At 36.0% G+C, this 13,426-nt stretch overlaps 1 protein-coding gene across 1 annotated transcript; it reads right to left on the bottom strand.

Annotated features, from left to right (window-relative positions):
- Window positions 1-2,228: 2,228 nt before the first annotated feature.
- Window positions 2,229-7,415, bottom strand: LOC132160489 (synaptoporin-like). The gene is made up of 6 exons (XM_059570161.1): window positions 7,337-7,415; window positions 6,237-6,401; window positions 4,681-4,799; window positions 3,535-3,733; window positions 3,195-3,386; window positions 2,229-2,743 (listed from the first exon to the last, which is right to left on the bottom strand). Exons 2-6 carry the CDS (start codon window positions 6,258-6,260, stop codon window positions 2,426-2,428), a joined length of 852 nt encoding a protein of 283 aa, XP_059426144.1. The 5' UTR covers window positions 6,261-6,401; window positions 7,337-7,415; the 3' UTR covers window positions 2,229-2,425.
- Window positions 7,416-13,426: the final 6,011 nt, after the last annotated feature.

The following is a 13,426-nucleotide window of genomic DNA, read 5'->3' as shown; positions in this document are numbered from 1 at the left end:
TTTTATTTTAGGGTCAGAGTGAGTACTTGTATTTGATTTGGCTGCTATAAGGGAAAATGTCACAAATGAAAATGAAATATAAAATAAAATATTGATAAGTCAATACTGACCTGTGTTTGAGGCTGGAAAAAGCCTGGCCTCTTAATCCTGACAGTCAATTTTTTTTTTTTATAAAATAAAATTAATAATAATAATAATAATAAAATAAAATGTATGATACCACTTCCCTGATATAACCATTTTCTTCTTAGGAAATGATTTATAATTATGTTTACAATTAGAAAAATACTACAGTCATGTAATGTTAGATATTGCTTTAAAGTTGAATGCATACCGTTCTGTAGTCTGTGTGAATTTTTTATTCTACACTGTGTACTGTGGTAATTACTGGAATAATTAGTTCTATAAATCAAGACAAGCATTTATTTGTGGTTTTAGGTAATGGATGATGGTGGCTGCAACTAAAATCATGTACTTTATGTAGCTGCTGCTTTAGCCTATGACCATGACCCTGTCGAAGAGCCAGAAGTGACAGATGGATGAACAGAATGACAAAAACTGGACTGCAGTAGAGGAACAGCGAGGGTCAGTCCAGCCTCCTCTTCACATACACTTGTACCTCCTTATATCAAACAACATGATGTCTTTTTATTTGCTCAGCTGAGTCTATGATTAGCTTAGACTGCGTCCTCTAGAGTAAAACATAATTGCCACTGCGACATCATCATGGTGTCACCATGTAAGATGTTAATTCTGCCATTATGTAATTAACTGACTATGTAGGTGCTCTTTAAAGGAATACTTTACAAAAAGTTAATTTAAGATATAGATGAGTTTGAGATTTGGAAAAAAATTTGCATTACATTCCTTTCACATCATCATTGGATCCTCTGCAGTGAATGGGTGCTGTCAGAATCAAATTGTGAACTACTTTGAATGAACTATTTATAGTTTAGCCTTGCACTATAATCTAGTATTCACAGTATTTGGAGTTTATCAAATACTGTTACATACTTTAAAAATACTGGCAATATTTACAATGTACATTTTATTTGACACCTGTTAATCAAAATTATATATGCATTACAGCCTTTCTATTGTCATTTATCTCTGTTTTCTACCAAGCTCTTTAAAGTGCTCATTGCACTCTTTTTGTCCAAGGCCTGTAATTGAACAGCTGTAGAGATTCTCAGTGGTAACCTTTAATTTGGCACAAGCAACATGCCAGTGTCTAAAATCTCATGATCACCTAAAAGCTACAATTTGGATCAGCTGCAAGCAGTTAGCTTCACTGTAGTGCTGGATATACTCTGCAGATATGGAGATGTTAACCACATGGCTCTGATAGGAGTCTGACAGGCCAAAAGATCCTAATTGCTCCCTTACACCCCTTCATTAAAAGTCTTAATGGGGAAAACATGTAGCTTCAGCCATGGAGGTTGTCTCTTTTGTAAAAGAAGCAGCAAACAAAGATACTGCACAAGCAATAATAAACTAAAATATAATTTACTATAAGTCCCCAAATGGGGCTGTTTCTGTGTTTCTTTTTTAAATTTCTACTAAGATTGTTCATTTAACATTCATTGTTTTTCCAGGAACGATCTGAATTGCTAATGGTAGCATGGTCATGATGAAACATAAAAACAATAGAAATTTAGAGGAACAAGAATAATTTTATTACTTTATTACTTTTATTACAATCAGTATAACATAGTAACATTTATACAATTACAGTAAATTGGAACAACGGATTTGATTTGCATTTGATTTTATCTCATCTTTTTGCATGCATTTTTCTGAACACCATGTATGGTTAGACAAAATGATTCATTAAAAAGATCTCCGACTGGACATCATCCTCAGTCCACAGGGTTTCCAACAAAAAGAACACCATATTTTGTCTGACACTATCCTTTAAAATTGGGAAAGCTAAAAATAAATGGCATTTCTAAATACCATAGTTTTGCCATTCAATGTGTTTACCATTGTACTGTCACTGCACTTTTTGTAAATGAAATATTTAAACATAAAACAGACCATTAGAATATAGGCGTACTATGCTAAATGCCATCAAAAATATCACAGAACCATATCTGACATGGTAAATTAATTTGTTCATATGCATATGTGTATATATGTCTATATGTGTGTGTGTGTGTGTGTATATATATATATATATTATATATGCATATATATTTATAAATATGCAAAAAAGTATATATACTTTAACAAGGTAGAGCTTTCAATTCAATGGCACTTAATTATTTAGTAAACAAATAAATAACAGTATGTAGACTGATATCTACAAAAATGTCACAACTTCTACATCACGATAGAAATATCACATCCACAAAGGCAAATTATCTGTATTATGACTGAGAAAACTCTTCTCTTTCCTTTCTGTGCTCCACACTCATACTCTCTCTCACATCTCATTAACAAATATGAGAGGGCCTCTGGATGTGGGACTCCCCACCTGTCGGTAAAGCATCGGCTGTCCTAGATTGGTTTGGGGTAGGCTGAAGCCTCCGCTTGACAAGTCAAAACTCCCTTGATTGTAGAGCCTCTGGCCAAAACCAGCTACAGATTGATCAAAACTGGTTTGACTGTACTGCCTGAAGCTGTCGCGTTTCTCAGAGGGAGTTCTGGAGGGATGACGCTTAGTGGACTTATGCAAACCTGTCTCTTTGTAGGCAAACCAGATATTACCAGCCCAAAGGAAGAAGTTCAAAAAACCAAAGGCCTGTAAGCACACAAGGAGGAATTCAAATTATGGAATATAACATTTTCTATTTGTAAACTGGTCATTTTTATTGGAAAAGAAATCAGATAAAGGATTGTTAAGACATACTGGCTTGAATAAGCCCTGCCAAGGTTTAAAACAATTTAAATACATTAAAAAGTCTGAGAGCAGTTGCTAGGCTGTTGTGGATGGTTTCTATCTTATTGATAGGAGGGTGTTGGGTGGTTTGTAGGGTGTTCTGTGGTGGTATCCACCCAGGATTCTTTAATGAATAGAGTTCAATTGAAGTTGTAACATCATAAATGTCTTTTTTGATCAATTTGGTGCATCTTTGCCAAATAAAAGTATTACTGGCCCCATATTTTTAAAAGGTAGTGCATGTCAATTGCTAATGAATTTATATGATTTTCTTCTTCCCCATATCAGTACTGTGTACAAATAATGTACTCACCACAGACATGTTGAGATTCGTCCAGATGGGCTCCTGCAAGACCTCACATAAGTTCTCATGGGCTCTGCAAGCAGACATTAACAGCAGGATTTGATGCACATCAGTGGCTGTCTTCACCCCAGACAGAGTTTTAGCCCAGGCAATTGAGCTTACCAGCCACAGGCTAGAGAACACTAAAGTCACCAAGAAATCCTATGGGGATTGAAAAGAAGAGGAGTATAAACAGAAAGAGTTCTTGACAATTCAATTGAGTTATACTGAGCTTTTCAGCACTGTATGTGCTCTCAGACTTTTTCTTTTACAGCATACATTTCTTACAGAAATTATGAAATGCACTCACAACTACTGGACCTCTGTTCTTCTCTCTGTATTTGTTCTGGTAGAAGAAGTAAACAACTGTGGCCAAAAGGGAATAGAGAAAAGCTAGGACCGACACAGTGACGAAGAACTGTGCAGATGAAGCATTATCCCCCTCGAGAAAGAGAGTCTCTTTCCTGGTTCCTTCACACAGAGGAGCACTGAAGTGTACCTGTTGGAGTCTGGGAAGAGAAAACATTTGCTCTTCCAACATGTTTTAAGCTCATCATCTTTTTTTTCAAGCACAGTTTCTTTTTGTAATTTTGTAAAGTCGAGACTAAGACAATGGGATGCCACTAATATGTCAAATATCTCCTGAAAATAGTCACTCACTTTAATTACAATTGCATTTTACAATTGGTTGTTAGCTATGATTAATTTATCCTACAAATGAAAGCAGTCAATAACTGGGTGTTACTGAGATAAAAGGGAATCATATTTGGCTGGTCATAAGAATTCAAAATAGTGGCCTTCATGAGATGACCAGTTTTGGTGTCGTTATTTTTAATGAAAATGACAAAAAATAGTTTTTGTTTTTAAAATTAAATCATAAATATTAGATTAAAAATTTATAAAAAAAAATAGAAATGTTGCATTAGAAATTAAATAGTTTGCAATACTAAAAACTAGAATTAAAATAATAATAGAAATGGAAATAGAAATAAACAAAATAGAAAATTCCAATACTAATAAAAATGACAACATGACATAACAAAATAACAAAAACTAAAATTAAGACTAAAACTTAGTCTTAAATATTAATAAATACTATAATAGTATATAAAAACTAAAATAACAGAAATTAAACCACTTTATTAAAACTATCTATATGTTAAAAAAATTAACAAGGAAAGACATTACTGATTGCATGTTTACACGACTTTCATTGTGTAGGTTATAATTTTGTAAGTTAATATTTAAAACAAAACTAAACCAAAAATATAAAATCAAGTCTTTTTACATAAACTGATAACACATGTTTACAGTATAACATGCAGTATAATACTTATATACTGAGTTGTGGTAATTTACTCACATTTCACTGCTGGTTATATATGCTATATATAATCTTGTATGTGACGAAGAAAAATCTTGAATCTCTTGAATCTTGAATCTTAAGAAAACTTACCGGAATGGGTAGTTGAAGCTGATGCTGATGTTGCTTTGGGTTTTGTTCAAACATTCTACTTTAACCATTATCTGGCCAGAATATCCCCCACATGTTGCAAATGCTAAAACAGCAAAAAGCTGTAGGAGAAAAAAGCTAAAAATTAGTGAAAAGCCCTGAAGATATAAGCCTATAGTGGAAGGGACAAAGATCAGTTCTCTAGACTCTTAATCGGTAGCTTTACTTCATCACACAAAGTAAAGACAAATTAACCTCAAAGAACATTAAATATTCTGTTTTAATTATCCAGCTGTTTTCTGATTTAACTGTAGACCTGGATGCCCGGCACTAACACCTTTGTCTGACACAATTTGAATATTTTTTTCACCCATTCAGTTTGTGTTTGGCATAATGAATGAAAAGGCTGGAGGTTTACTTGACAAGTGCCAGGGCTTTATTCTTTGTGGACACAGGTGTTTGATAAGAAATGTGTTCAAGTCTCCTGCTATTCTCTCCACAGTCCCTTCCTCTCTTTCTGTTTCCGATAATATGATACAGCAGGTGAAAGAAGCAGGCCATTTCAATTAAGATTTAATACCTTCACTGTATATATTAATTAAATACAGTCAGGAATACTTATGCTATGAGTGTGTGGGTCTGTGTGTGTCAAAGGAAGACATAGAGACACAGAAGGATGGAGAGTTTTTAAAAATGTAATATGCTATTTCTTTCTCCATATTATATGAAAATTGCTTTGGAAATGCATGGACATTTAATTAATATCACATGTACAGACATCCCATATTTTAATTATACTTACAAAGAACACATAAAGCAAAGAAGAAAATAGGTAGCTTCTTTGATGAGTCTCTGACGAGACCCATTGAATTATGCAAAGGTTACCCTGGGGTTGCCAGCACACCCAGAAACATGGACACATAATCATACACACACACACACACACACACACACACACACACACACACACACACACACACACACACACACACACACACACACTAATTTCCTCATCTTTACTTAAATATGCATGCATATATAGTATGGCAAATACAAACATGCAATCATGCTCCATTTAGCTCAGCTCAGATTCATCATTAAAATCTGTCAAAGAGCTGGATGGCATCGATCTTTTGCACATTTCAACATGAGCAGATGAATTATTCAAGCAAGAGAGACTACAAACAGGGAGCCGATGCTGCGACCCCAAAGAGCAGCTAATAATTAAATCTGATTCCTGATGGACATATTTGCATGCATTTAAATACTATTTTGAGAATGCAACCATGAGATACTGCACAAAATACTGTCCGAACTTTACTTTCATTAAACACTTTATCTTGTTACTGTAAAATTATGAGAAAATGCTTACTGACACACTTTCAAATCATATTACATTTCTAGTCAGTTAATACTGAATAGAAAAAAAAGATACAAATAAATGTTGTTGTTGTTTTTTTTTAATTTAAAGTTTTAAATAAGTTGTATAATTGTGCCAATACATTTTGGTCAAATACAATTCCTAATACTTGTAGGTTATAGAAAAAGAGAGGTCTTACCGGAGCAAATATGACCATACACATTGATGAAACGGATTAAGCATCAGCCTGTGAGTCTGTCTATGAAGAAGAGTTGAGCTCCTCTGCCAGCCAAACCCAGAGATACTGAGTGAGTGAATACCATGGAGATGCTTCTACAGAGGAAACTGGCACGGTGTGTGTTTGCTCTGTGTTACACATGCACACACACACACACACACACACACACACACACACACACACACACACACACACACACAGATGCACTTAATAAGGGGCACACATACTACACGCAGACCCCTGGCAGATCATTTGAAATACAGACCTATTGCACATGTGTATGTAAATATGCACATATTCTGTACATACTAAGACTTAGTCATTGAAAAATATGCAATTAAAAATGTAATAATCTAGATCAACTTCACATTACGTAATCCTTAACAGATGTATTGGGTATATTACATCCATTACCTCAGTGTTTTACATGCAGGACATAAATAATTATGATCATAAACAATAAATCTGCCACAGTAATGGCCCACTATATTCATTAATTATTGCAAATGATTAACGTGGAATCTAGACTGTTGGTAAATTCATTTTTCCTTACACATTTTTGACAGCTTGATAACAAAATATGTGGTTTGTGTATGTAAATGATTGAAGAAAGAGATTTATCACACATCATAAGCTATTTAATCACACTGGAAAGATTTGTGATCAAAATTAACTTACATTTAATTATTTTTTCATATTTTTTTAGGACTTATTGTAGTCATTTCGTCTCAGCCAGCTTTAAGGACACAATAAAATAATGAAATAGAACACATAGGCCTACAGGTGTCCTTAATTACATGTGGACCGTTTCTCTCATGTTTCTCTCCTGTAGGCACCTTGTGTCTTTTTAGCTATTATAAATGCAAGTCATGAATAAAGAACAGTGCCCTGAAAGTAGAATCAAAGCTGATATCAGTGGCTTCATAAGATCTGAGCCAAATAGTTCCTTTGATCAGTAAAAAGTTAATTTTCAGAGCCAAAAAATAATTAAAGAAACCCTAATACACATTTGCAGTAAAAAAGAAAGAAAGAAAGATGATCATATTATTCCACATTTATACTCACTGCGTTATGTTATGTTGTTATACAATGCTGCCATCTGCTGTTCGATGCTGTTTCCTGAGTTATATTCATTCAAACGTTCAGAATTCAGGCTACGTCAAAAGATCAGTGTCAAACCTTTTTTGACTCTCACGATTGCCGCGAATATCACCTGTAACCATAGTGACAACGATGTTCACAACAGCGCGGGTTCGTTAACAGTGCATTAAGTTTTTAATGTGCCCATTCAATCCTAAAAAATAATAATTGGCTAACTCAAATCTCACACATTTTATTGTTGTTATACAATGCTGCCATCTGCTGTTCGATGCTGTTTCCTGAGTTATATTCATTCAAACGTTCAGAATTCACATCTGTTTTTAAATTTATGAAAATTTATATCTATATTTTATTCATGATTCTTATAAGAGTGTCAAACACTCTTACAATCACTGACTTCTCATGTGACTTTTCTGTGCTTTCTTTGTCCTGTTGTATTTACCTCTTGAATTATAAGGTGCTCTTACTTTAATTCTCCACTAGGAGGACTGTTGTGTTGGAAATGCCTTTAAAGCAAAGATTTAAAGCAACTTTATGAAAGCTTTTACCTTGAAATATCAGTTTCAAAATTGTTCTGACGGTATACTAGTTCTAATAGTAGTTCTAAGTTTGGTTTCTTAGGTTTCCTTTTTTGCTGTTTTTTAATAGTGGATGATACACAGTGTAGAGAGGAAAGCAGAAACATGATGTGGAAACAACTCAAACCAGCTCTACAGCAGCATTAATGCTCTGTTTTATCAGTCATAATGTAGGCATTAGTGGCACAAAAACACATTTCACTTTTAATGATGATGATTAATTTTTAAGAGTGACTAAGTAACGTGAAGTTCTGTGGCTTCCTCATCTTTCTTGTTTTTGTGGTTAGCTTTCTCTGCTAAAAGCTAGAGGAGTAAACACTTTGTCACGAAAACGTGTGTCGTAAAAATAGTAAATGGACCCAATTATGACATTATTTAACAATTGTCTTGTTCTCCATCTTCTTTTTCCCCACTCAATCTCTCTCTCTCTCTCTCTCTCTCTCTCTCTCTCTCTTTCTCTCTCTCTTTCTCTCTCTCTCTCTCTCTCTCTCTCTCTCTCTCTCTGGCTCATTGCTTTAGATCACTCAAATGCCAGGATCCACTCAAAGCTAATTTAATTCTGGCTTCCTATCAGCTCTTTGCTCACATACAGTGGGATTTTTGCATTAAGGTAGGCAACAAATATATGTCCCAGAATGGAGCCAATAGTGCAGGCAACCTTTGGCAAGAAAACTCCTTACCTACACTAGGGAGATACAAAACTACATCATGGTAAGCATAGTTACAGCAAAAGAGATTCAGCAGAAACAGCTTACAACCAAGCAATTCTACAACACAGACAGAAGATTTACCTTTAATATTCCTTTTAATATTCCTATGAAATGATAATGTGGTAGGCCTAAACATAATTAATTATGCTTGTACTGAATATAAGATAAGAAAAGTGAATAAATTGATAATACAAAAAGAATTTCAGAGTGCCTAATTACAGTAGAGGTGTCATAATATGCAGCCAACAATAGGGTTTTATTATGCTGCTGAAAGGGGAAAAAAAATCCTTTTTGCAGGTTTGCTTTATCACATGTATGCAGTGCTGCACTGTTCAGCAAATCAAAGCACTTGATGTCTTTAGGCATGTCAGCTGTATTAATATTTTATGAGGTGATACACCACGATTGAGTAATGGGTAAAGACTGATAAATTGTATTGTGTTTAAAATTGACAAAATGACCACAATAGCTTCCTACTCATCCCTGTATGTTCATCTAAATGCTCTGTGTTCAAATAATTGCGTATATCCTGGCTTACGTCTCTCAGAATAAGGAAGGAGTTAGTGTTTCCTGTTGGATGGCAGGTCTAAAGCTCTGACAGCAGTGAGTTTTATACCACGCCTGAAGTGCTGCTGCTCTTCACTGCATATTTAATTACTCTTTTTCTGGCTTTTTCTTCTCTCCTGTTCCTGTCTAGGTTAGGTACAAAAGGGAGAAGAAAGAAAAAGACTTAAGTACTGTACCTGCTGTTAAATAGCAGACAAACAAAATGCATGTTTCAGTGTAATTAAACTGTGATATAAACAGTGTTTTTAAACATTTTGTATTATAGGCCTACAGCCCCATATGGCCCTTTCAACACCAAACCAAACTTGTATTATATCATATTGGCTATTATTTAACATTATCATCAATATGACTCAAATTTTACAATGACTCATTCAACTAAAAATATTTAATAAACGTGTTTGGTATTGACAACTAACCTGCTCAATACATGACTCTCATGTAGGCTACGTCAAAAGATCAGTGTCAAACCTTTTTTGACTCTCACGATTGCCGCGAATATCACCTGTAACCATAGTGACAACGATGTCCACAACAGCGCGGGTTCGTTAACAGTGCATTACGTTTTTAATGTGCCCATTCAATCCTAAAAAATAATAATTGGCTAACTCAAATCTCACACATTTTATTGTGCTCTTTTCTTCATCGTAATTTCCATTTGATTTAATAAGGCAAAATCCAAGTAGCTATAGCCTCCTCTCTGGAACCTGCTCATCTAAAAAATGGAAATTGTCATCATTTCCATGCAATGAAAGCCTGCTGGCTCCAGTGTTTATACCGACTTCATTAAATTTCACTGTATGGACAATTTTTTATTTATTTATACATTTTCTAAATATCTTCTTTTGGGTTAACTATCCGTATAAGTTGGCTCTGGTTGAGAATCACAGATCATTCTAGAGTGATCATCATCTAATCACCATTCTTCTTCTTTTGCTGTAATTATAGATATGGAAAGAGGTGAGTGCTAAGATGAGACAGAACGAGGGAACTTAACAGTGCAGACGTAGCTTTTAGAGTCACTGCTGTTCTGCCTGGTGTTGTACCAGATCAAGGACCAGTGCATTAAAGAGCTCTATAGAAATAATGGTCCTCTTAAACCTGGCTCTGTTCTAGAAAAGGGTACAGAGAGGTAAAAGACAGATGCCTGGAAGCATGCATGTAGTTGGTCTCATCGTATCGGTGTAGTCTTTGATGAACCATATACATCTGAAAGATAACTGAAGCATAAGTGAGGAGCTGTTGTGAGTTGTTCCACTTAGAGTAGGTCTAATTCTGATCAATAAAACTCGAGGACTTGAATATACTGTGTCTGATGAATATAGATCTAAATGTCTGCAGAGACGTGCATGTGGTCATGGAAACTGAATAATAGGTGCATTCATCATACTTGTAAATAAATATCCTATTTCATCAGTTTGTTTGAACATAGAAAGAAAAGTGTGACTGAGGGATAAAAAGACTGAGAGACTCAAAGTGTTATGAGAGCTTTACAACCACGTCTTTAAGCACTCAGATTCAGCCTTTACCATTGACCCACTGATATGACACACACACACAAACACAGTTTAATAATGTCACACAGTCAAGAAGAAAGGCTGAGCTTTTTTTTTAGATGTTATTTACTCAATGACATTATGCGTTAAAGAAACCATCAAATGTTTCAGTTTTCATGGAAGAGTTTAAACTGGTTTTGCTTAAGAGTCTGAACTGAACCCCCTTTGAAAATCTATTTGTCAATACATGTGCATGTGTTCACTGTTTAAAATCTGTCATTTGAGGGAGGTTCTTTTGGGTTGGAGGGGTGAATTGATGAATATGCAAATGATGCTTGTTCAATTGATTGATTACCAGAACATTGCACCTCTTCCCACACTCCCATCCCCTCAGTGTTGTTTCTTTTGAGATCAGTCTAATTGCCTTACACAGAGCAAGGAAACAATGTTTATAAGGAGATGTTTGTAGAATGAACGTGTCTAGCATGTCTGAATCTAGTACGCAGATGTGCATGCATTTTGAGAGCTTGTTTATGGTTATACAGGCAGAGAGAGAGAGAATGCGGCCTGTATGTTAGACTCATATTAAAATATAGGACATAAAGAATGTAATTAATCATTTATATTTGTTACAGTTCTAAGTCATATTGACAGTGATGTTTTAGTAGCAAAACAGAGATGAACACAACGAGAAATGTTACTAATGTAGTCAATTCTAAACATTCCAGGAAAAGGAACAACTTTCCTTTTTGTTTTATCATATTGCTATTTTCATCAATATATAAATTTATTTTAAAGACTAATTTTTACAGTCTATCTATCTATCTATCTATCTATCTATCTATCTATCTATCTATCTATCTATCTATCTATCTATCTATCTATCTATCTATCTATCTATCTATCATCCATCCATCCACCCATCCATCCATTTATAATCTGATGGGTCATGTGACTCCTGGGTTTGATTTGGCTTGACACTTCTGAGTGTTCAGCATTATTTTATGTACAGAGTAAGAGAGAGAGAGAAGAGGCCTGGTAAGAATCCTGAAATACAGCAATTATGGAACTGTCATGGCTAAGGTATTAAAGTCAAAGTAGACTAAGGAAAAAAGGAGCGGAGTAAGGATGTGAAAATGGCAGGGTCCAGGTCAGCTCAAATCATTCTATTAATAACCCATTTTGTCTTTTTCCGCAGAAGAAGATATGGAGAGAATTAAATGAACTGCTTCTGCCTCTATTGTGAATTAATCACTGACATATTGTCAGATTTTGATATCTAATTTGAAATCATGTAACATGCACACAAACACCAAATGAATATATGTATATATATATATATATATATATATATATATATATGTAAACAAACACAAAGCATGCTTTTACTTTAAATACTATTACTTTACATACAAGGTGTGGCCTTTAAAATGTTTAATGCATGATTAGACAATATAATGTTGTGCATGTGCTAACTTATATAATATAAATATAATATAAATGTGGTAAAAACAAATACATACAAAATAGGGGTGTAACGATTCACTCGTTTTCTCGATGCATCGATTACAAACCCTGTCGATTCATATGCATCGATCTTGAAACATGATTTTTGAATCGTGAATCGCCGATCTTGGACAGTAATCGATTCAAAATGCTAAGAATCGAATGAATCGTCTCTAGGTTACGTATGTAACCCTAGTTCCTTGAAGGAACGAGACGCTGCGTCGAAACGCTTTTGGGGAACGTCCCTGACGAGACCGACTCTGAATATCGTGTGCAATCAGTCCATCGGAAAGGCATGACGTCACGGGCGGGGTGACGTAGCGACCAGGAAGCTATAAAAGCACGTGCCGTGCAGCTGGCTTCAGCTTCGAGTAGGGAAGCAAGCGCCGGCAGGGGTGCCGGGAGTATGGCTCTGCGACGCAGCGTCTCGTTCCTTCAAGGAACTAGGGTTACATACGTAACCTAGAGACGTTCCTTTTCAGGAACTCGAGCTGCGTCGAAACGCTTTTGGGGAACGATGTGCCCACGCTGCCAGACTTCCAAATCCCTGCCTAGTGTGTAGTCAAAAGAGCACAGCTAAGACGAGAGAACAGAAGAGCCCGGCGTGGCTCGCATGTCAAGATCGTAAAATCGGACAAATGTGGAGGGCGTGGACCACCCCGCAGCGTTGCAGATGTCCAAGAGGGACACACCTGCTGAGAAGGCCTTGGAGGCCGCCATACTCCGAGTAGAGTGAGCCTTGGCCCCCAAAGGAGGGGGAAGACCAGAGGACTCATAGGAGACGTTGATAGCCTCGACTATCCAACGACTAAGGGTCTGCTTGGTGGCAGGAGAACCCTTGTTAGAAGGACCGTAGCAAACAAGCAATTGGTCTGATTTTCTCCACAGGGCAGCTCTGTGGACGTATGCGTCCAGTGCTCGCACTGGACACATACAGTTTAGCTTCTCTTGGTCTGGCTCCCGAAAGGGAGGAGGACAGAAGGCCTGCAGTACGATAGGTTGTGGTGTAACAGAGGGAACCTTCGGAACGTAACCCGCTCGAGGGTATAAGAATGCTTTGGCCATACCAGGGGCAAAGTCTAAGTAGGTAGGGGCCACCGAAAGGGCCTGAAGATCTCCAACTCTCTTTAGTGAGGTGATTGCCAGTAACAGGGCAGTTTTAAGTGTCAGATGTCTATCTGAGATATCTTGTA

This window comes from Carassius carassius, chromosome 17, assembly GCF_963082965.1.
Source record: "Carassius carassius chromosome 17, fCarCar2.1, whole genome shotgun sequence".
NCBI lineage: Eukaryota > Metazoa > Chordata > Actinopteri > Cypriniformes > Cyprinidae > Carassius > Carassius carassius.
This window is presented reverse-complemented; position numbering and strand designations above follow the sequence as displayed.

Excerpts from the sequence above, each read along its gene's own strand:
- LOC132160489 (XM_059570161.1), bottom strand. The coding sequence starts at position 6,260 with ATGTGTATGGTCATATTTGCTCCG. Across the intron at positions 4,800-6,236 it reads GTATGGTCATATTTGCTCCG|CTTTTTGCTGTTTTAGCATT; the intron begins GTAAGACCTCTC and ends TTTCTCCTACAG. Across the intron at positions 3,387-3,534 it reads AGAACAGAGGTCCAGTAGTT|GATTTCTTGGTGACTTTAGT; the intron begins GTGAGTGCATTT and ends CAATCCCCATAG.